The sequence below is a fragment of the Stegastes partitus genome, unplaced genomic scaffold (genome assembly GCF_000690725.1).
Source record: "Stegastes partitus isolate 25-593 unplaced genomic scaffold, Stegastes_partitus-1.0.2 Scaffold264, whole genome shotgun sequence".
Lineage (NCBI taxonomy): Eukaryota > Metazoa > Chordata > Actinopteri > Pomacentridae > Stegastes > Stegastes partitus.
The window spans coordinates 470828-494075 of NW_007577995.1; the positions used below are offsets into that span (position 1 = coordinate 470828).

Consider the following 23248-nt stretch of genomic DNA (forward strand, 5'->3'; position numbering starts at 1 on the left):
TATTTGTAGGAACCATGAGATGCAGCTACGTACAGAATATCCTTTGGTTGACACAACGATGGCTGATAATTGCTAATGTTTTTCAGCATTAAAGTATTGTAATAACTTATTTTAACAGAAAACATCGTATCCTATGTTGAGCTGATGGCATTATTCTACTGTATTAAACTGCTTTGATATACATTCAACAATGTTTAGAAAAAGTTTTTTTTTTTCTTGGAACATAGTTTGTGAGGGTTGATTCTGTATTTGGGCTTAAATATGAGAAACAAACTGCACTGTAACCAAAGCGTTGACAGCTTGATGATAGCTTCACCTTCAGGAATGTGCTCAGATATGTCTTCTTTCCTGATACCCCCTTTAGAACAACAGAGAAATCCAACACCCCACAACAAACCCTGAATGCATTCCGGCACCGGACGACTACGATGGTGACACAAACGGGGTCACAAAGTTGCCCGACAGAAACTCGGTAAGGAGACACTGTGTCGGTAGCAGCCACAGGCCAGCAGCGGTGGGCACAGTAGCTCCGAGGACAGAAGATGAAACTCAGTCGAGGGTTTTTCCTGAAATGCAATATTACCGATTTGACCCAGATGTATTTTTGATTTAACCGTATCTCCTTTTCGCTGGTGGCTGTTTGTGTGTCTTGGGTGACTTATAGTTGGGGAGCAAGTTAAATAAGAAAAGAAGGCAAAGCGGGTTAGGTGACACAAGCGTAGTGTCATGGAGCGCCATAAAAAGATAAAGTTTAGCTTTATTGCTGAGTCACATTGTACTGTAGTGCTGTACTGTACATTGTCCTGTAATGGCGACTGTAACTGGATAGCCCCTTTTACAGATACCAACATTACTGCTATATTAGATGTACCTGTAAAGTATGTGTTAAACTATGTTGATCCACTATTGTACTTCTGGCAAAAAATTTTACGCAAAAAAGTTATTTTGCCTACTACAGTGGATATAAAGTAGTTGTTTTGGTCACATTTTACACACTTGTCAGAATAAAGTTTGGATGCTGGATGATTTATTTTTTATCTTTTTCTGAAATTCAGATTAATTCAGAGACATTCCGTAAAAGAAAAATGCTGTTCATTAGCAAAAATATCAACTCACTTTAAAAAAAACTTCAAAACTCACAATACAGAAGTAATGTTATACCAAAAGGTGGTTTTTACAGTGTGGTTCAAGCACTTTTAGGCTTTTGTGTCTTTTATAAATATACAAACATGTACAAAAACAAAACAAGCTGAGCACAAATATATGTCCGTAAATAACTCAAAATCAGAGATGTTATTATTAAGATATATGCTACATGTGTCTCTGGTACTGTATGGACTGCCCTCAGATGGATGGTAACAAGATAAACTGATGGTACTCGGGGTGTTATAAAGCCTGGTGTTTTCTGCCCCCCAGTGGCTGCATGTTGTGCAGTTTTCTGTGCAGCTGAGCTTTGACCAAGTCAGCAGACAGCCTCCTGGCCATGCGATCAGTGGTCCTCTTCATGCTGCGGGCCACTTCAATAGCCTGATCCAGAGTCCTGCTCATGTCTTCCTCCTGGGAAACCAAAGGAAACTTTAGTTTAAGCATGAATACATTTCACAGCTCTTACTAATTGTTGGTGCTTTTTTAAAAAACAACAACAACAACAACAACAAAAAAGCAACAGATGCTCTTGTATGTAGAGAAAATGTCTGGAATGTCAGCGTCACACATGTTAGAAGCTGACCTTGCTCCTGCTGCGTCTGCTTGTTCTGCTGCCGGTCTTGGACACTGGAGACAGCGTCCGTTGGAAGTACACGTTGCTGGGCAGGAGTGCTGTGTCTGACTGGGTGGAGCGCTTCCTGTGGGGGGACTGCAGCGGTGGCTCCCTCACTTTATAGCTTGAGGATAAATATTAAGAAAGACAGAACTTTATACATTGCCCATAAAAAGTATTCACTAACCTTTTCCTTTTTTATTGCTCCCTTGTTATTGATGTCAACGTTGAATCGTGGTTGATTTTGTCTGTTGATTTGTCTTTTCCGACAATGTTTTACAAACAAAAGACTATTTCATGTCAACGTAAGTACAGATTTCTATGAGGTTATGTCAATTAATTAAAAATACAAAACATAAAATAAGTGATTGCACCCCCTTTAAGTCAGTATTTAGTAGATGCACTTTGACCACAATAACAGCGTTGAGCTTGTGTGGATAGGTGTCCATCAGCCTTGATCTTCTTTGCAAAACTTCTCAAGCTCTGTCAGGTTGCACAGAGATCCTGACTGAACTTTTCCAGTCCAGCCACAAACTCGTAATTGGATTGAGGTCTGGGCTTTAACTTGGCCACTCCAGAACATTCACCTTGTTGTCTAAAAAATCTTTTCCTAAGTTGTAGTTCTCTTGCAGACGAGTTGTCCTCCAGGGTTTCCCTATACTTTACTGCGTTCATGTTACCCTTAACCTTTACAAGCCTTTCTGGGCCTGCTGCCGAGAAGCATCAGCACATCATGATGCTGCCACCACCATGCTTCACAGTAGGGTTGGTGTGATGATGTGCAGTGCATGGTGTCTGTCAAACATAGTGTCTAGTGGGATGGCTAAATCAATACTTTTATAGGCACTGTACTTTATTAAGTCCACTGATAAGTATTTGTAACCCTGCAGGTTGTATTGTAGATGTTTTACCTGGCCGGCAAGCTGCTGGAGGAACCGTAGCTGACCTGGAGGAGGGGCTTCTGGAGGGATGGAGTGGAGAAAAGAGTCCACCTGTCCTTGGAGTGAAAACTCTTCATGATGGCTGCTGATCACAGAAACACGAGAGGTTCTTCTACAGTGTATTCTAATAATCCACAGTATTACACATACAGTGATGACGCTTACAGCATTGATCAGCCAGCTCAGAAAACCCAAGTTTTCTTTTAGTAAATTCTTTCCTGGATTAGGTTTCATGCTGTTACTTGTGTGCACTTGTTCAAAAAAGCGTATCTTTGTTTCGTTTGATATTCTAGAAACCAGGTGAACAGATTACTTACTCTGTGGTCTTTGCTTGACCTTGCTTTCAGAAGTTCCATCATTTTCTAATATAAAACCGTTGTTTGTTGCCGATCCTACAGGAGGGCAAACATGGCGCTCAGTACAACATCATTTGCACAGAAAACCCAAATAGGCAAAATCACGATGTACTCTGCTGTGACCTTGTTTCTGACCTCTGTTGGACTGCATCGTTTCCTGAAGTTTGTATTGTATCTCAGCTCCGCCACCTCTACCGCTCCCTGCAGGTGAGTTGAGCGCCTGCGACATTATTTCGGAGCAGCTTGTGTTACCGCTGCCTGTACCTGGAGACAACATGATCAAAACAAATTGAAAGGTGGAAGACAGATGATCAGAAACTGACTAATAGACAAGTGGAGCAATATTTTAAATACTGTCACATAGTGGTGGAGTACCTTTGCTCTTGCTGGGGTCCATGTCTGATGAGATCCAGTCCTCTATCCTCGCCTGACTGGAGCTGAGGTTACTCACACCTCTGCTGCTTGACTTCCCCACACTAGAGGTTATCATAAAATGGTCACAATGTTGGCTATATTATAATTTGATGGTCTATCCAGGTCTTGTCCTGCCTCATATGTTATTGTCCTCAAACATAAAAACAAGCACTTGGAATCTGTATTTGGTACAGCCTTTATAGGAGTCTGTTTTTATCCATTGATTATCGAATATAAATCAGCATCAAACTAAAAAAAAGTCACATAAATGCACCCTAACATGGAAGAGCAGACTCACCTGTCTGGTTTTTGGTGGTTCCTGGTTTTAGACTTGCGCTCCTGACGTTCTTGTCTGTATTTTGAGGTGAGGTAATCCATTTTTTGTGTTAGGTGTGGTAGCTGAACTAAGCCCACCTCCAGGTCCTTCTTCAGCTTAGAGACCTCTGACTGCAAGGCCAGGATAGCCTCACTGGTCACACACACACACACACACACACGAGCAACAGACAATGATTCAGTCTTTATCCATGTTAATGAAGCAACTGGTTAAGTTTTCAGCAGTCCATAACATACTGACTTATTACAAGAGCAGGAGTACAGAGGGCTGCCTCTGTCTTCGGTGTCCATGGTCGTGCTGAGTGGAGCTTCAGATAGAGGAAGCTGGGCAGGCAGGTATTGGTCAGATCCTGTTTTGTGGTGGAGAAAGAGTTCATCATTTTAGTATTGACCAGACAAGATGGAAAAAAAAAAAAATACATTTGAAGGTAGGTTTAGTCACCCTGCAGGCTGTCTGAAGGGTCCTTAGTGGTGCTCTCCACCCACAGCTCCACTGCAGCTGCTGCTCCACAGTGCTGTGTTTGGGCAGAAGAGTAGGTTCCAGCCCACTGGCAGCCAGGCAGAGCGGCTGAATGGATGGCTGTCTGCAGGTTGGAGCAGGAGCCGTCACTGTCTGAGCTATTTAAACCTTCATTCTGGGACTGTCTGCTGTAGACGGGAAGATAATACTTAAAACTCTCAAGTTAGAACCACGTGATGTGTAGACAGCGACTGTGGATCAGCCACTAAAATACTCTGATTGTACCTTTGTGAGAGGAGATTTGGTTGAAATGATCCAGAGGCCGATTGATTCAAGTAAGAGCTTCCAAATCCGCTGTCTGTCTCTGGACTCACAATCCTCTGCAACTCGAAAAAACACAACGATATTTAGAACAAAGTGTCCTTTATACACCACTGCAACTTCAACAGCATCCCTAAAACTACTACTTGTGTGATATAAAATTTTAATTGTAAGGCCTGGAAGAAGCCAACACACATCTGCGACTGACCTGTGACGCACATGAGGTGTTAAGAGGAGGCTCTGAGAGGCTGTCCGAGTCTTTGGGTGCTTCAGAAGAGGAGGAGACCTCCACTAGCAGACTCACACTATCACCCTGATCACATTCACCCTTTGGGTTCAGGACACTATCCAGGGTGCTACAACTGCAGGAATAACACATGAGATATTTATATAGAGAGAGAATCTGCAGAGAAGAGACGATGTGTATGATAAGAAATATATCACCTTATTCTAGAATCACAATACAGACTGTATGCATAAACAACTCCCCTACATTGTGACATGTATATGTACCAGTCACATATTATTTTAAAGGAAAACCAGCATAAAGAAAATACAACAAAGTCCACTCATAGCCCACTGTTTTATAAGGTCATGGACACCATCACACCACAACACTGACCCGTCAGCTGCCTGCTGCCTCTCTCTTAAGGATGAACTGGTTCCGCCCAGGCATGCTAAGACGTCACTGTGATCGATCACCTCTGACAAAACAGAGCTCCTCTCCTCTTCTTCATCGGCGCCCTCCTCGTCCTCAGCTGCGTGGATGCTCGGTCCCTCCAGAGAGTCCAGTGGGACCCTGAAAAGGGACGGAGAGGAAAACCTGCACACACAGACCCAAACACTGTGTTCCCTCTGCACAGTGGAACCCAACACCAACACCGTGCCCGAAACACTATCCGCCCTCAGGAAGGCCGAGAACGTGCCTATTATATGAGCACAAGCACGCATGCAAGCACCACTCAAAGCATCAATAGCTGGAGACAATAAAGTGGTGCGTTACAGTATGTTACTGCATCGAAGCAGAACTACTTTCGTTTTTCTGCATATTTACCAAATATATATACAGTTAGAACTTTGTTTCACTCTGCTGACCAGCAAAAACATTCATTACTCCAAATTATGAGATAGTATTCAAAAAGAGAAACGTCTATTTTAGGAATTTAAATGCCAAATATTGAGTTTAAAATATATATATGTATGTATATTATTAGTACCGTGAATGGTTGTTTTTGGGTCCAGCATTTTTCTTTATGGGGTCATCAGTCATGAGTTCACTGCTTTGGTCTCGTCTAGCATTTACATGGACCTCGCTGTCCCCCTCTTCTTTTTCTTCGTCTCTCTGAGACGTCTCCATCTTATCGCTCGCAGTGGAAAAACCTGCACTTGGCCCCTGAAACACAAAACCCAGTCAGATCATTTGTAGTTCATGTAAACACGTGCATGCACTCAGCATCTCCTTCAGGTGAGGATTTGTGACAAATGAAGGTGCAGGGTGTGGATGCAGATCGGCTCCTACATTTTAACATAGAGTAACATTAGTTTCAGTTTGATAACATCAGCATGGCGGCTAGCTTATGTTTGCCAGGTGTAATGTTTACCATCGCCAACCTGTAGAGTGTTAGCTTGCAAAACATAGATGAGGCTAAAGGGGGTGCCATTAGGTTTGTAGGTAATTGGACAGTTTTGGATCAAAGTTGTGCTCCATAAAAAGTCTCGGGATCATCAAAGTCCTTTTACTTTTTGTATTGTTATGTTTCTGGGTATTTAAGGACATTTATATTGACCCTTGAAAATGGAAAAAAAAGTACAAAGTCTTCAAACAAAGGTGGTACTGAGGGCTCAGAATGTTCTTTGAGTGTAAACATATAGCTGTATCCATACTTCCTACTAAAGGTACAGTCTTTTGTTGACATTTGACAAACTTTTGAAGCCTCTCAAACGAAAAGAATTTGATCTTTGGCAAGTAAGTAGAAGATCTGAGACGACAGATAAAAAAAACGCTATCTGAAATGACGCAGACTGACCTGGACAACAACATTCTTACTGGTAGAAACTGTACTTCAAGATAAGTATCATCGAAACTAATTGTAAGACATCTAACAATCGAAAAGTCTATGTGGCTGCTACTTAACTGCTCGAGTGGATATGCATGGCAGATATCTGAAATTCAGTTCTGTTCAAGCAGATGACATCATTTTGAAATACAATCATGGATTTCTGCAACTGCACAGTTCTAATTTAACTTGTGAATATCCAACATTGTATTTTTATTAGTCATAATGGGTCTTGCATATACAGAGTTATCTAATGTCTGTGTAAAATTTCATGCAGTTTGTCTGATATTATTTATTGCGCTATGACCAAACATGCAATTCTTAGAGCTCTGGTGCTGAAGCAGCTATAAACCGTGAATGAAATGTGGGGTAATGATGTGTCTGTTACCTCATGCAGAGATGGTGGAGATGAAAACGTGTTCATGCAGACAGGACTGGACTTTACGTGCTGTGACGTTGTTACAGGCGTGGGAGTGGAGGATGAGTGAGGTGGAGAAATTTGCTCACGCACGTTTTTGTCTATCATCTCCTTTATGTCTTCGAGGTGCATTCCTATCCTGAATATATCTCCCTCCACTAGTCTGCACACACGACAACACACACATGCACAAATATGCGCACATGTGAATGGATACGCAAACCTGACACTGACACAGTCACACAGGTTGAATGTTGTGATCTCGTTAACCTGTTTGGGTCAAAGGTGCCAGTGTTCCTGGACAGGCCCATGTAGTTCTGCATCTCCAGAGCTCGGTGCTCGTCCTTCTTGCTCATGTATCTCCTTTCCAGCTGGTCCTGAGCCTCCATCATGCTCCTCAGCATCTGACAAAGGTAAAGTTCTTTTATTCATCTCAATACAGGGAAAAAAAAGTCTTTATTTGGACCACTCGTAAATGTCAGATATAAACTGTTCTTACCATTTGCTGTTCTCCTGTGCTTACAGCCATAGTGCCTACACTGAATTTGAACTCTTCCACCTGAACAGAAGAGGGTTTTTTGGTGTTTGTGTATTTGATGGTAGCTTTGTAAACATCTGGAACATTTTCAAACTCACCTTCTGCATGAACTGGCTGATGATGTCTCTTAGCTCAGCGGTCATTTTCTCGCCGTCACTGGGATCATCTTGATGCTGGCTTGAGGAAGCTGTGGTGGCCTCCTTATTAATGGTGCTGTCGAGACCTGTTTCTCCTTTTTTACTTAGGTTTTCTGCAAACAAACCCGGTAGCACACCCGATTAGAGTTGGGGTCATTGCTCCAAAAAAATTGTGGTACACATTACTGGTCACCTTTTCAAAAGCTGATGCATGACTTAAGCTATTTACTTCCTTTATAAATTAATTTGTCACATTATTTTTTGCATTCCTCTGCAGCATCACCTGAGATGCATTGTCACATATTTGCCAGTTAACAATACGACATTAAACTTTACATATCCCCACGTATCAGGACATATTCTGATCCTAAAAAAAGGAAGAAATAGACTAATCTTTCTTCTATACTCGTTAACATACTACTACCAAAAAGGTGACAACAAAATTGGTGGGAAAAAAAGCCCAAAGAACACTTTACAGAAAAATGTTGTGGTGGGAACAAGACTCCATTGCACGTCTAAGAGAAGCAAGGTGGCACTGGCAGTAGGTTGTACTGCCTCAAAATAACCATTATTGACTGCTGAGTTTAGAAACTGTAACTCATTACATTACTGTTTACAGACAAACGTAATGTGATTACAGTTATGCATTATTTCCCAATAACACTGCACCAAATTGTAAACGACATGTCATTTATAAACTTCCACATTTCTCCTCCAGGATTTTTACTGCCATAATATATTATTTTAGAACAATTAAATCTTCTTTTTAGAAATTATTGAATCAGTAGAGCTGACAAGAAACAAGATTGAGTGCACTCTGTGATAATCTAAAAATAACAATCATCAATAATTAAAATTTCTGATCATTCCTGGTTTAAAAAAAAAAAAAGTCAGTCAATTTTACCTACCCCAATGACTTTTTCTATTTATTTTTTTAACTGGAAATGAGCAATGAATGAGGCTTGGCCAACTGTATTTTCTTCCATTTAGATTTTTTTTTATGCCGCTAGAATGTCATCTGACCCCACTTCTCTCTACAGATACTGGTTGCACTTTGCTGCATAATTTGCAGGTAGGGCAGCAAAGCGTTGGCTTGTCATAATATCAAATGTCAGACACAGAGACGTACCTGATGGTGAAAGGTGAGGCGCTGGGTATCCTAGATGGCTCCCCTCCATTAACTCGCCCTGATCAGCTTCATCCCCGTCATTATCATCATCATCATCATCATCATGCTCTAAATCAAGCATCAGTTCTGAGGAGGGCTGAGTCTGTGAAAACAGACCCATAAATTAGTAACTTGTACTGAGAACTTGATTTTTTAACTAATTTGAATTTCCTAAAGCACATGTAATGCATGCCAAAAAAAGAAAAAAAAGAGAGTAGAGAACTTACATTGGTTCCCAGCCTCATTTGGTCTATGAGGTTCTCTGCCTCTGCATACTTGGTGAGTAGTTTATCATATTCAGCCTTAAAAAATCAGAGACAATTTCAGTTATAGTCTTGTGTCATAAAGCACAGCTTTGTCATGGTGTGAGGAAATAGAAGCAAAAGAAACTAGATTCTGTTTCTACCTGCAGGTGATGCACCAGTGCCGGAGAAGTCTGTTTATCATCCTCTTTAAAAACATATGGCCTCTCTGACGGCTGGACTGAATCCTCCAGAACCCTGCTGATCACATCTAGCATCCCTGGGGAAGACTGGGCTCTGTGCATGGTGCTTGGACACTGAGGAGCAGATCTGGCTGGTCCACTTGGAGCTTTTGGGATTTTTACTTTTGGGGCAACCTTTGAGAAGTCAGGTGGGGGGTAATGAACCTGACCTTGGCCATACTTCATCTCGCTGAAGGATCTGGTGCGCAGCAGAGGGACTCGCTGCACCTCATCGTCCTCTTCTGCCTCTTGCTGCTTCACTCCACCTGCACTGATATCCCCACTGCACTGGTTTGAATCTGTACTGGCAGAGCTGGATTTATCTTTGTCAGCAGCAGCAGATGTAAAATTATCAATTTCCCTTTCTGTCTCCTTCTTTAAACTTGCATTTTTTGAAGCAGTTTTACTCTTTTCATCACAGCTGTCTGTGGGGTTACTATGAATAACGGCACTGTTGTGTGTTGGAGCCAAGCTGAAGAGCGTGTCGTCCACACTCTCCAGCAGGGACACCTCCGGCAGGGTCTCTGCCTCGATCAGTCTCCCTGATCGCAGCAGCTCCTCCTGGGAGAAGTGTCGCAGCAACAGCTGGTTAATGTCTGCAGGAATAGGGCACGGTGGAGCAACCTCACTTGGCTTGGCAGCTTCTAAAAAGTTGTCTTGTTTAGTGTTGGCATCCTCTGGCAACAACTCAAGTAGATCAGGACTTGCATGAACAGTGCATCTTCCATCAGAGCTCATATTTCCCTCAGAGCTTCCTGTCTGGTTGAAGTAGGGGCTTCCAAGCTCGCCATCATAAGGCAGATCCTCCTGATCCTCATCGCTGGTATTTTGTCCTGGATCCTCGTACCCCTGGTCTCGCATGGTGTTTGGTCTTTGGGCAGACACATGCAGCTTGCTGCTCTTGGTTTTGCTTTTTTCCACCCTCACACTCTGACTGCTGACGCTGCTGCTCTCTGAGGAGGTGTCATTTAAGGGTGACAACTCTGCACTCCCTGCAAATTAAAGAACGGAAATTACATAAATACCTAATTAGAAGGTCACAGTGATTAATTTAAGCTTGCTTGCCATGACTTTTTTAGAAATACTTCCAACCAACCACCATTTAGTCTGTGGCTCTGTGAGCGTGCAGTATGTCATTACATTTATCTCTAACAGTTTATCATTTCAACACCTTTAGGTTCGTCAAGCTACATGCAAACAACAAAAGAAAAAAAGATTTGACTTATCACTGTTGTATCATTTTTAAATTGAGCCACAGTACATTCCATTGTTTAAACTTAAAGTCATGTCCAGCATTTACTAACTATCTGTAACTTGTTCTTAAATGTATTGTTTGGCTGATACAAGAAACCCCTTCAGAAAACTAAAACTTACCACTGAGATGGATGCTGGCTTCAGAGGCAGCAGACTCTGCTTGGGACAGATGTAAAGCTAAAGAACTCTCCAGATCACTGAAGTGCAGACTTTCATCCTCACTGAGGTCCACAAAGATGCTCTGCTCAAAGCACTTTTCCCACAGCACAGTGGGCTGGTCCTCCCCCTGAACATCCTCATCTGACTCCTCTGGATCGCCCTCCATGGACACTTTCTCTACAACAGAAAACGTAAGTGGACACTCTATTCATGCTCTCTTCACCTGTGTTAAGAATCGAGGATGGTGCACCGGCTCATTACTTAGCAACGTAACATGTGAACTGACAACATTGGATGAAAATTGTGCTAAGCTGTCAATTATTCAACAATTACCACATTGTCTGCGCAGAAATTTGCGTGACACGAGTGTACAAGGTGTTGTGTGTGAGTTTTAAGAGAGACAATAGCAGAGGATTCCTAGCAATTTCCTGCACAAAAATAAAAGTAGTGATACTATAATGTAAAAATATGTAATTACAAATTGTTCATTTTAAATACATGCATTTTACAACATGTGAGCTGCATTTAATGTTGAAGATCATCTACACAGAATTCATTATTAAATATCCTGTAGTTTAATCTATGCATTTATGCACAATGTTTCAAAAGCACATACGTTTTGCATGTGAGGCCAAATTATAGGCAAAAAAAAAAGTTTAAAAAAATAAATAAATAAAAAACAATATTTTAGAATGATGATATGTTATTTTTTGTTGCAGTCTGTACCAAACAAGCATCCTCCCCTATGGCTGAAATATATGATTTAAAGGCCAGGGCATCTCTGAAACAACACTGTGCTTCATTTATTGTGATGTGTTTTGAGAATCTCAGCTTTATCAAAAAAAAAAATACAGCTTCTGCTATTTGGATGTGGCACATTGCTGTTCTGATATTATTTTGAGAACTTATATCTGTCAAATACATATCATAAGCTAAATCCTATCACATTTCCCTCTCAGGGAAGGTGGAGTGGAAGTAAAAAGTAGCAGAAAATTAAAATACTTAAGCAAAGATTCTTAAAGTTATACCTGTTAAGAGCAGTTTAGGAGTTCATATACTCAGTTATACCTTCCATCACTGGTGACAGATCACACGTGTGAGCACTGTGAAAGCTCTACAAGAAGTAACAACAAGCTACTAGGTTTTCCAAACACTATTTTCAGTCCCATCGTGTGGTATTTGTGTTGCTAGTAACTTACTGTGGTTATAAAGTGGTCCTCCGGTACATTAGTTCTAAGTTGATCCGATCCACAGCCGCCCTCCTGCTCCTGACATCATCCTGAAACCAGCTACAGTATTTCTCCCTCTTTCTGTCTTGACATATGGCTTCTCGGACAGGTTTAGTTTCTGCGGCATCATTAATAATGTAGTTTACACGGCAGCGCTGACCGTCTGGTCCCGGACTGCCAGCGTGAAGAAGCGGAGCTGGTTGCTGGGTAACGCTGCTGAAGCCCCTTTATAGAAGACTAGTGCAGAAGTTAGCTTTAGCAAGTTGAGCTAACCTCATTAGGCATTTATTGACATGATCCTTTTTTTAATTTAATTTTTTAAAACTGTCAGTAAGCAATACGCAGCTTGTGTTTAAAAGGCCAAGGTGTGTCAGACATAATAAAGTTTGTGTTTGTCAAGCGCTGACAGCTAAAGTACAACAATACGTCACCTCTTTTCTATTCAAATCCATTGGTCCAATGACTGTTATTCGGGGCGTGGTTAACTTTGAATGGCGCCCTGTGATTGGCTACTCGGAGAAAAACACACAAAGCTAGTGTAGCCGCAACATTTTTTTTTCTCTTTCTTATCAAAGTTAAATCGGAGTTTTACCAAAGTTAAAGGACAATGTAGCGTAGGTGTAAATATAGTACAGTTTGTTTTAATATGTACAGCCATTTTTTTCAGTTTTTTTTAAACGGACCTATGTTTTTAATCTTGTGAGAAACTACAGAAAAGAAGAAGAGAAGTCACCATTGTTCGAACTGGATCGCCTAACGTAAGTTTAGCGGCTAACAAGCTAACGGAGCTAATCGGTCGCTCAGTGTGACCAGTCGAGTGAATCCACTGTCCACTGTTGCTGGCGTTAATATTGAATTATTTGGGACATTAAAACTCTGACAGCAGCAGCTGTAATACAAGGCTGGAGTTTAGTCAGTCAGGCGTACTTGGTGAACGGTACATTTATCCGAATGGAGCTGATATTGAAGCAGATGTGACGAATAAAAGATTTATCACGCAGGTCAAAGTCAGTGTCATCAGTGGCTTTAATGTTTGTTATAACCCTCACTGGAGTCATGTGTTATAATCAAGCATGTTGTAAAGCTTACTTTATAGTGTATAGTTTGTGTATTGTTAATAGTTTGGATAGATCTGCAGCAGCTGTTTGTACTGAACCATTATGATCTTTGACGTACAGATTTCATTTATATTTGCACTCATGCTAGTTTTGGGTCACAGTTGTAAAAGCATGTGCACAAAAACAAACTACTATGTGTGCATGTGTTTATATCCTGTTTGCCATGTTTACACCAGGCTGCCAGTTGATTTAAAGGTACACATGCTAAAACCAATGAACAGCCCTGCAAGAAACGTTTTAATGTTTGTTTTTTGTTGCAACTGCTTTGGAAAGATGCTTTTTAAATTACTGTGACAACTTTATTGCACCTTACTGAAAGGTATTTCTAATATTTACTCCATCCTTTAGATAGATGTGCCCAATAAACTGGAAGCGGTGTGTGTGTCTATAAATCACCTGTAGTATTAAATCCCAAAGCATTTACAGCCTAAGACTAGTCCTAGAGTAAAATAAAATTCTACAAAGATCTCCATTCTAAATAGTTTTTACTGTAGGACTATGCTTTATGTCTGGGAAAAGTTTATATCAAATCCATATCACACTGTCTAAATTCATGTGTGGAAAAATGCATAACCTTGTATAACCTAGTATTGCAACACAAGTTCATTAAAGGAATTAAAATTATTCATCTTCACAATATTGTTTCTTCCAGGCTTCCCAGATTTCCTGTTCCTGTGTGGAAGAATTACCGGTGAGTATCCCAGTAATAACGAAGCTGTTTCTTTCTTTTGTTTTGGTGCAGGCTTTTGCTGCCTCATGCTGTAAGACTTAGTGGTGTTTCCATATTTAGAGTTTGCTGTCAGACGCAGTCGTCATTTCAGCGCATCAAAGCACAAAGAAAATAGATCTCATCTGCTGTGTGTGTGTTCCAGATGAAATCATATCCTGTTTGTGACTCCAAAAAGGGGTTGGTGATTACCTCCTGTGAAGCTGTCATTAAAAACAAGCTCTTTTTTTATATTTTGATGCACCTCTCGTCATGCGCCATTTCTCCCTATTACACATTAGTTGGTGCACACTGGAGCTTTGTGAGCAGTGCAGTTTGCTCAGGAACACACCCAGCTGGCATACAATGGTGGAAAAGGCTGCATGAACACTGGCACACATCAATCGGCGATTATATTAATGTGCAGGAACATGTACTGTAAGGCTCCCAAAGCCCTGAGCCTTAATTCGTGCCATAACTGTTCACAATCAAGTAGCAGCAGGAATAACAGGCTAGTCAGAAAGATAACTGGTTTTATTACCAAGTCTTTTTTAAACACAACTGCTCAACGTATTGTTAGCGTGGCTTTGCAGATTGACGTCCAAGACAATTCTCTGGAAATGTACTGACGCATAAAATTGCTCTTGTATTCGCTAATGCGTTTACACAAACACTTGTCTGTGTTTTTAATTGATCCTAAACTGTTAAATGTCTTCTCAGTTCTACATTTAGCATGGAGTATCTACTGTGTTGTGTCTGGAGAGGAATATATTTGCTTTCATCTCGATTGTAAATCAGATTCTGACATCAATAATGCAGGAATGAGATGTTTCATGTTGTCCAAACACTTTCTTTGTTGCTGTTATGGTCCTCTTTATTTTAAAAAATGTGCTCTGCTATTGCAGTATAACCTCTAGTGCTAAACAAACAAAAAAAAAAAGGTGCAACTTAACAATGCTGTTGCAGATCAAATATCCTGAATCAAGATGTTTTATGAGTACCAACCTCTTTGTTGTGTATGTGCAACTGGACACAGATTAATACATTTAGTAGGCAATGGTGTAGTATTAAAATTAAGTAATACTCATTCCTATATTAACTTCCTTTATAATTTCTCAGACTTGAACTCCCAGGCAGATCAGTTCTTCATTTTTTGGGGGCCTTGACGTGATCTTCTCCTGCTTATCTTTCATGTAGACAGTAAAACGCCCAAAAGCCAGATAATTTGTCATGTTTTTATTAACAGAAATAGGCCACCAATGAGTGGGATGTATACAGGTCTCAACATTTTGATGGAAAAAGAAAGCAGTGATAGTCATTCACATAAATATAAAAATATTTGCAGTCATATGAAAGTGTGTTTGAACTGTCACTATACAAAAACTCCAATGCCCTGTATCTGAGAAAATGCTTTTAAATACATTCACTGCTTGTTTGCTGTGTCTGTGTTGTTGTTGAACTGTTGTTTAACCTAGTTTGCAAATAACTGGTCTGCCCCATTTTCCCAGTTTGTGTGCATGTGTGTGTGTGTGTGGTGAGGAGGGGCTTATGGTTTAAATTTGGGGGACCAATGGGTGTGACTAGTATGAGCTCATGGAGGAATTAGGCAATGGCCCTGGTCTTTACTCGGTGCAGTCTGTCTTATCCATGTAGCTCGCTTATCACTGTCCTTTCCTTTGGTGGAAGTCGCATACATGCAGTAGGTTCATCTGTTTTGCTTTTTTTTTTTCAGAGACTACATTTTAATTTTTTTTTCTTGACAAATCATGCAACAGGTTTCTGGTTGCTCTTTCTTTTCAGTGGCTACCTTAACCTATGATTTGCAGCTGCACACTCTGTAGATGATGTTTTTCCTGCCATCTCTGCTCGCATAGATTACATTCATAGCTTTCTCACCTTGTCGCAACTTTAGAGCACCACGGGCCGTCCGAGCCTGGGTGAACTGAGTCACCATCCTAGACTGACAGCTTGCCTGCGTTGCCCCCCCTTTGCATTCATTCCCGCCCCGCTCTCTCACTTCCTGCCTGCGCTGCTTGTGCACACTGCTGTTTGGTTGGTGTTGCCATGGCACCGTGTAGCCAGAAAGAGGCTTCACAGACAGCATCTTGTGTTCTCTTCACAGAGGGCCGCTAACAAGAGATTGAGGGGCAGTGACGCAAAACACACAATATACGAAAGCAGCTGTGTGGACTGACGCTGGGGACTCTGCAGCTCTGACACTTACGGGTTTACCTTCCCCTGGCAGAGGCACAGTCGCAGGCTTGACCACATTGGATGACTTTTTACTCGGTTCACCTCTTCTTGCCAAACTTCTTTTGACCAAAGATTAAATTTTTTTTTTTTTTCCTCGTTGATTCTTGTTTTTAAACGCAACCATTTTTTCGGGAACGAAACTGGGATTTTCCCTCATATTATGCACTTCAATGGATACCGGTGGCTCAGTGGTTAGTATGCGAGCTGAAGAGCCGTCCTTTCATGTCCGCTACAGGTAGGCATCTCTCGTCTCTCCTCTGAAGTGTGGTTGTACTCTAGACTCAGTGTGGCTCAGTTTTTCAGCTTTTCCCTCTCACTAGTTTTTGATGGAGCTATTGATGAAATGATTTGCTGATGTTTAAGAGAAGAACTGCTCTTTATATTTGTAGTCATTTAAACTTGTTGTGTCAGATGAGTCAGTGTCATGGAGCAGATCATGGATTTGTTTGGTTACCTTACTGAGAAAGTGATGCTATGAAATTTTAAGTTGAGGAATTACTTTAAAGCTTTTCCTTTGCTGAAGAAACTCGTCAGCCAAATGTCCTCATATACCCAGATAAAGGGCTCTGGCAGCAGGTGTGACCTGCCAGCCGCAGAAGGACCTGCTTCAGCGAGCTTAAATATTTAAACAAGCACTGAAAAATTCATCGCTGCTGGCTTTGTTTATGGGCACACGTGTGTCCAAGTTGATGGGACAGTGTAGGTGCCTGCTTGGTGACAGGACAGCAGATAGTTTTTTTCCAATAGCAGCCGGATGGTTACAGTCAGTGAATCGATTCCATTGACTGCACTACAGAGTCTGCTTGTGTCTGACACACCTAATCAAGATACTTACTGTAATCTGCCAGGTGCATACTCTACAGATGTAATCTCGGGTGACCAGGTCACGAGGGGAGAGAGCTTGGAGAAAAGACAAGCAGATTAGCTGAGAAAATGTTGATGGAGCAGTTTCCCCGCTGCCATGCATTGGAAGTTAATACTGTGACAACATCACACGCGTCTCCTTGAAAGTTTTCCAACGCGTGATGCTAAAATATCCGTGTGACGTCAGTTGACTCATGGCTGTGATATCAAAGAAAAGGAGTGTTTTTTTAAAAATTTCCTTTTGGAACCCTTTTTTAAGATTCCATGAGCAACAGACAAGCTTTTCATCACCTATAGGCTGCTAAGTTGGCCTAAGGAAACCTCTCCATGCTTCAGAGAAAGAGAAGAAGCTGCAGCCTAGAAGTCTGTCAAGTGGAAACGGCAGTAGATGCCTCTCAGATGCTCCATGTGCTGTTGTTGTTGTTGTAAGACACCAAAAGCCGGCAGGTAGGCTAGTATTTGCCACAGCTATATAGCGTTAAATGGTATAGTGTTAACTTGGTAGTAAACAAAAAGTGGGTGCTTCTAATTTAAGGCCTAAGACCGCTGAGCTGAGCTTTATTGGCTATTGAGGACACCATGTTTGCCTTTGTTCAGAAATTATAGCCTAGCCCTACGGTGAGACAAGCGACTGTGTTTGGTGTTTTTGCGTCATTTCAGTAGCACACAATAGACTATGTAAGCTGTTGCTTCATGAGAGCAATCCAGACTAGATTGTGCCTGTTTCTTGGGCTGTTTTTGAGAGCTTTCAGATAACCACTGGGTGGGAACAAAAAGGAACACTTGAGATAAACAAGCTGAATAGATTTTGTGTGAAGCTGATCTCTTTCCAAGAAAAAACAGTTTCCTGAAAGACAGAAGTTGGCTGTCTAAGAGCTTTTGCTATGCACAGACACGCTGCTTAATCTTCCATCTACAGTTAAATCATCAGCCATTGTCTGACACGCCTTTCATCAGGCTTTAAAACATCTGAGCCCATCCTCATGCGTAACATCTTGTCTCAGAGGAGCCGCTCCAAAGTGCTTGCTCCAAAATGATGTTCTACCTTTTTATATCAATTTAGGAAGTAATAATTTCCCAAAGCTATTTTGTGATAAATGTAGGATAACGGGAAGTGAATTGTTTCTTACATTTAAAAGATTGATTCTTCCGAACCAACTCACAAATCACAGCTGCTGGAACATCTGTGAATATGCATTTGTGGTACAATGGAGAGCGGTTGAAAGTAATGTCCTGTAAAGCCTACACAGCTTGTAGTTAATGGGCTAAAACATCCAGATCCACCAGGATGAATCTTTTCAGCCACAGCACAAACTTTTAAAACTATTTTTAAGTCTAGAGCAGCACCAGTAAACAAGGGAATGATGAACATTGTGGGTTAGCGTTTGCTCCATTTGACTTTAAAAGGAACCCACTTTACTTTCTGTGGCCTGTTAAAAGGATGTGAGATCTACCATAATAAACAAACCCCAGTCCGAACCATTGTTCTCTGGAGGTGGAAGGAAGCAGCTAAACAACATTCCCCCGTTGAAAGCTTCGAAAGACGCTGAGCCGGGAGTGCAGTCCGGTCATTTTGGCTGTAGGTTCCAGCAAGAGAAGACCTTCTTTTTCCACAGTTTCTTGTCGTGTTTTTTGATTCTACACACTTTGGTCATTAATGTCTTGAGGCTTAGCCAGTTCAGCCAGCTGTTCAAAGTTTCCGGGGACTGACTCTGCTTCTCTCTGCTGCAGGATGGAGGTGTCCTGCCTGGAGCTCGCGTTGGAGGGTGAGCGGCTCTGTAAGGTGGGGGACTACAGAGCGGGCGTCTCCTTCTTTGAGGCTGCCATCCAAGTGGGCACAGAGGACCTGCAAGTGCTCAGTGCAATCTACAGCCAGCTGGGCAATGCCTACTTCCACCTACATGACTACACCAAGGCCTTGGAGTTTCACCGACATGATCTCACCTTGACCAGGTTGGATAGACACAAGAAACCCACAGCCATGCAGATATTCATTCTATCACTACTATCAGTACTGACATAATATGTATTCTCTAGAACAATTGGTGATCTGCTTGGAGAAGCCAAAGCAAGTGGAAACCTTGGGAACACATTAAAGGTTCTGGGGCGATTTGATGAGGCCGTGGTTTGCTGTCAGAGGCATTTGGACATTGCCAGGGACATAAATGACAAGGTGAGGCAACATATTCAAGTGCATAAGTGGTCATGTGTACAGTCAGATATTGTGTAATGCATATGGGGACTATAGAGGAAGTTGACCCTCACTTCTGACATAGTTTTGTTTTCCTGGACTTGCATTAGGTGGGGCAGGCGCGAGCTCTCTATAACTTTGGGAATGTGTACCATGCCAAAGGGAAAAGTATCTGTTGGAGCGGGGCTGAGCCCGGAGACTTTCCAGAAGAGGTCATGACGGCACTGAGGAAGGCAGCAGAGTATTATGAGTAAGTCGCAGAGCGCGTGGGTATTTAGCATTATGAACTCCTTGCTGTTTTTTTTAAAAACTCTATTCAAATGTCTGTATCACAAAGGTTGTCCGATTGTTTGTTTGTCACTTTTTAGGGCAAACTTGGCGATAGTGAAGGAGCTCGGAGATCGAGCTGCCCAGGGGCGAACCTACGGCAACCTTGGCAACACACATTACTTGTTGGGCAACTTTCGCAAAGCCGTAGCTTCTCATGAACAGGTACGAGTGAAAACCTTTTCTTTATCGAGAGTGAGCGTGCCTCAACGAAAAGATCCATTTTTAAAGTATATTTTTTTTTGTTTCAGCGTTTGCTCATCGCTAAGGAGTTTGGGGACCGCTCAGCAGAGAGGCGGGCTTACTGCAACCTGGGGAACGCCTACATCTTTTTAGGGGAATTTGAAATAGCAGCTGAGCATTACAAGTAAGCCACAGCCAGTGGTTCTCCTGAGAAAATGGGCCTGTAAAGTAGGTGGCAAATATTGAACAGATTTTGAACTAGCTTGTCTTGTCATGTTTTTCAGGAGGACACTGCAGCTGGCGAGGCAGCTGAAAGACCGAGCTGTGGAGGCCCAGGCCTGCTACAGCTTGGGCAACACCTACACTCTTCTCCAGGACTACGAGAGAGCCATAGACTATCACCTCAAACACCTCATCATAGCTCAGGACCTCAATGACAGGTACAAACACACACAAGCACAAGATTATTTGCTGTTTCTTATATTTTCCACTGTGATGGACTTATTTTCTTTTTGTAGGATCGGGGAGGGCCGTGCATGCTGGAGTCTCGGAAATGCTCACACTGCACTCGGAAACCATGACCAAGCCATGCACTTTGCTGAGAAACACCTGGAGATCTGCAAAGAGGTACACAAAATAGTCTAACAGTAAAGCAATGCAAAAACAGTCCATGCTTTCTCATTTTGAAACAGGAACAGAAATAGTTCAGCAGTAAAAGTGACTTCTTCATTTGAGTATTTTTTACTTGGTTTCTTCCAGACTGGAGACAGGAGCGGAGAACTGACGGCTCGTATGAACGTATCAGATCTCCAGACGGTTCTGGGTCTGAGCTACAGCACAAATAACTCCACGCTGTCAGAAAATAAGGACATCGACTACAACCTGCATGGTAAAAACTGTGTAATCACACTGCTCGCATTTCTTATTTTTTATGAGTGAAATTTATGTAACATTATTTTTTTTCTATTTTAGGAGCAAGACCCAGGATGAGCAGGCGTCACAGCATGGAGAACCTGGAGCTGATGAAACTCACTCCAGACAAGATGAATGTAAGAACTTCTCATCCACACCGACCCGCTTTCACATCACACACCAGCACCGCTTCTTTTTATTTTCCGTTTTGCTGCTAAGCTTGATTTTTCAAAAATGTTTTACTGCACCAGATACCGTCATTGTTTACCTTCCAGCCGGTTTTGTTTCTTCCTATCCGCTCCTTTCTCCTGTTTCCTCTCTTCGTTGTGATAACGAGTCCCTTTCTGTGCGTTGAAGGGTCAAAAGTGGAACAGTGACATCCTGACCAAACAGTCCAAACCCTCCCTGGCTAAAAGCTCCTCCAAGCTGTTCTTTGTCAGCCGTCTGCGTGGGAAGAAGTACAAGGCTGGTGGGAGCAGTAAGGTCCTCCAAGACACGAGCAACACTCTGGACACCAGCCAGACTGCTGCTCAGGGACCACAGAAGGTATGCAGTCAAGGGTGCTTTCACTTGATAACCACACACATGCCTCAGTAGGTCTCCTACATCACAGAAGGCCTGTTCTGTTTCACCGTTCCTTAAGTTTGTTTGTCTTTCTTCACCAGCGACTCAGTCCTGACATGCTCGGAGATGAGGGCTTCTTTGACCTGCTGAGCCGCTTTCAGAGCAACCGTATGGATGACCAACGGTGTTCGATACAGGACAGAGGCAGCAGGTTGTCGTTAAACAGCGGTCCAGATTCGCCACCCAGGGCCATCAGAAAATGTGGGTCCACACACTTCATGAACACACAACCAGTCCTCACAGTACTACTTCATTTTCATACTGTTTTTGATTTTTCTCTACATCTATAGCTGTGTCAGAGTCTGTCAGCATCTCGAACGCCCCAGGCAGGCGGTTAGAGGAGTCGTCAGCAGCGGGGGGAAGCCTGCCCGGCCTCAGGCTCAATCAAACCAGCAGCCAGGCCGTGCTCAGTCACCTGATGGCCAACGCTGACAACGCTGAGCCTGACGACGACTTCTTCGATATGCTTGTCAAGTGCCAGGTACTTCAACCAAGTGCTATATTGATAAGCTTATGCTGCATATAACACACACAAAATTAGAATCTGCTTTTCAAGACAAGAACGTTAAAAACTCCACATCTCCATTTCAAACATACATCCTGTTTATTTTGTTTCTTCCAGGGATCCCGTTTGGATGACCAGCGCTGTGCTCCTCCCCCTCCTCCGGTCCGAGGCCCCACTGTACCCGATGAGGACTTCTTCAGCCTCATCATGCGCTCTCAGGCCAAACGGATGGACGAACAACGTGTCACCTTGCCTTCTGCGGCAAACACTACAGCCAGGCCTAGCTCCAGCTCCAACTGAGCTAAACACTAAAGGGACTAAAGGTGTTGGTTTTATCAGCATTGTGATTGATTATCGGTCACTCAAAAAAAAAAAAGCTCTTGTCTCTCTAACATTTGTCCTTTTGGACCAAGCAAAGCACTGTCAGCATTGTATGTAGTTCACAGCATGGAAACATCTCAAACAACAAGGACGCACAACTTTAACACACCAACAAACTCACAGTAGCATCAGGGACAAAAGTGTTGGGTTTTTTTTGTTTTTTTTTTAGCCTTGTTTTTAATGGTTCTGTACTGCTGCATATTTCATTTCAACCCATGTGTATTTTTCAATACGCAACTGCATATTTATTGTACTTTCTGTGATTATAATCGTGATCACTGCCGTCCACCACTATGAAGTAACATGGTTATAGTCACAATCTTGTATGAGTCAGTGTGGACACAGAGGTACAGCACTCTTTTCATGTATTTTGTTTAAATGTGAGGTTTTTGTTTAGTTTAGGAATCAGGCAAAGGAAAATAACAAAAGGTATTTTAAGCAAACTTATAAAAAAAATATGAATTTAACCCATGTACAGCCCTTTGTTCTTTTGTACTAAATGTTTTGAATGAGGCAATAAACAGGGTTCCCACATGTCCTGGAAAACCTGGAAAATTATTGAGCTATTTTCCAGTCATGGAAAGCATATGGAAAATGAGAAAACAAAGTCCTGGAAACAGTTAAGTTATCCTGGAAAATTATTTATCCTCCCCCTGCCAATGCAAACAGGTTAGAAGTTCTGCACATGCATGTCTGTTGTCACCTTATCTTCTGGGCAGCATCAGGGCATCGCGCCCCACCAGACGCTACCAGCCAATCACATTTGCATTTCCGCTTAGAGCAGTTCTGTAACCCAGTGCTTCCGATTGACTTTGTCACCAGATTTAGTGATTTTTCAGACCCCGTTAAGAACTTGGCACCTAGAGACAAAACTGTCGACTGTAAGTTGAAGAATTTTGCTAGTATTGGTCCGTGAGTGTGAGGTTTTTCTCTCCCGCGGGTGGCCACAGGCTCACCTCTGGCTTCCATGTTCATTTAAACCACTGGCATGGGCATCGCACCCATGCTGGATGTGGGTGTTGCGACACCCACACTTTTACTTAAACATTATTTCTTTTTATATATATTTCTTTGAGTTTATCATGGTTATATCACAATTCCTTTATTTTACAAACTTAAACATTTGTGAAATCTGTAACATCCATCCATCCAT

General features: G+C 42.1%; 2 protein-coding genes across 3 annotated transcripts; one reads left to right on the plus strand and one right to left on the minus strand.

Annotated features, from left to right (window-relative positions):
- Window positions 1-1381: 1381 nt before the first annotated feature.
- On the minus strand, window positions 1382-10968 carry aknad1 (AKNA domain containing 1). The gene is given in 20 exon segments (XM_008282269.1): window positions 1382-1557; window positions 1730-1883; window positions 2671-2785; window positions 3192-3320; window positions 3432-3514; window positions 3751-3939; window positions 4048-4156; window positions 4249-4454; window positions 4552-4646; window positions 4796-4943; window positions 5204-5386; window positions 5805-5980; window positions 7033-7225; window positions 7333-7466; window positions 7562-7621; window positions 7699-7850; window positions 8867-9008; window positions 9133-9207; window positions 9312-10377; window positions 10760-10968. Coding segments are annotated over 20 exon segments (3789 nt in total). The 3' UTR covers window positions 1382-1386.
- A 1612-nt stretch (window positions 10969-12580) lies between these two features.
- gpsm2 (G protein signaling modulator 2) lies at window positions 12581-22641 on the plus strand. 2 transcript variants are annotated; one of them, XM_008282252.1, is made up of 16 exons: window positions 12581-12789; window positions 13802-13840; window positions 15978-16343; window positions 18704-18925; window positions 19010-19145; window positions 19274-19413; window positions 19532-19655; window positions 19742-19857; window positions 19958-20113; window positions 20192-20300; window positions 20433-20562; window positions 20646-20722; window positions 20943-21131; window positions 21251-21410; window positions 21500-21690; window positions 21832-22641. In XM_008282252.1, the coding sequence occupies exons 3-16, from the start codon at window positions 16279-16281 to the stop codon at window positions 22012-22014; spliced, it is 1998 nt and encodes a 665-aa protein (XP_008280474.1). In that variant the 5' UTR covers window positions 12581-12789; window positions 13802-13840; window positions 15978-16278; the 3' UTR covers window positions 22015-22641. The 2 variants fall into 2 exon arrangements, with proteins under 2 accessions (XP_008280474.1, XP_008280475.1); XM_008282253.1 differs by lacking the exon at window positions 15978-16343.
- The last annotated feature ends 607 nt before the right edge of the window (window positions 22642-23248 follow it).

Bases quoted from the DNA above. Each gene is read 5' to 3' on its own strand.
- gpsm2 (XM_008282252.1), top strand. From the start codon at position 16,279: ATGGATACCGGTGGCTCAGTGGTTAGTATGCGAGCTGAAGAGCCGTCC. The intron at 21,132-21,250 runs GTATGCAGTCAA...TTTCTTCACCAG, and splicing joins CTGCTCAGGGACCACAGAAG to CGACTCAGTCCTGACATGCT. The intron at 21,691-21,831 runs GTACTTCAACCA...TGTTTCTTCCAG, and splicing joins ATATGCTTGTCAAGTGCCAG to GGATCCCGTTTGGATGACCA.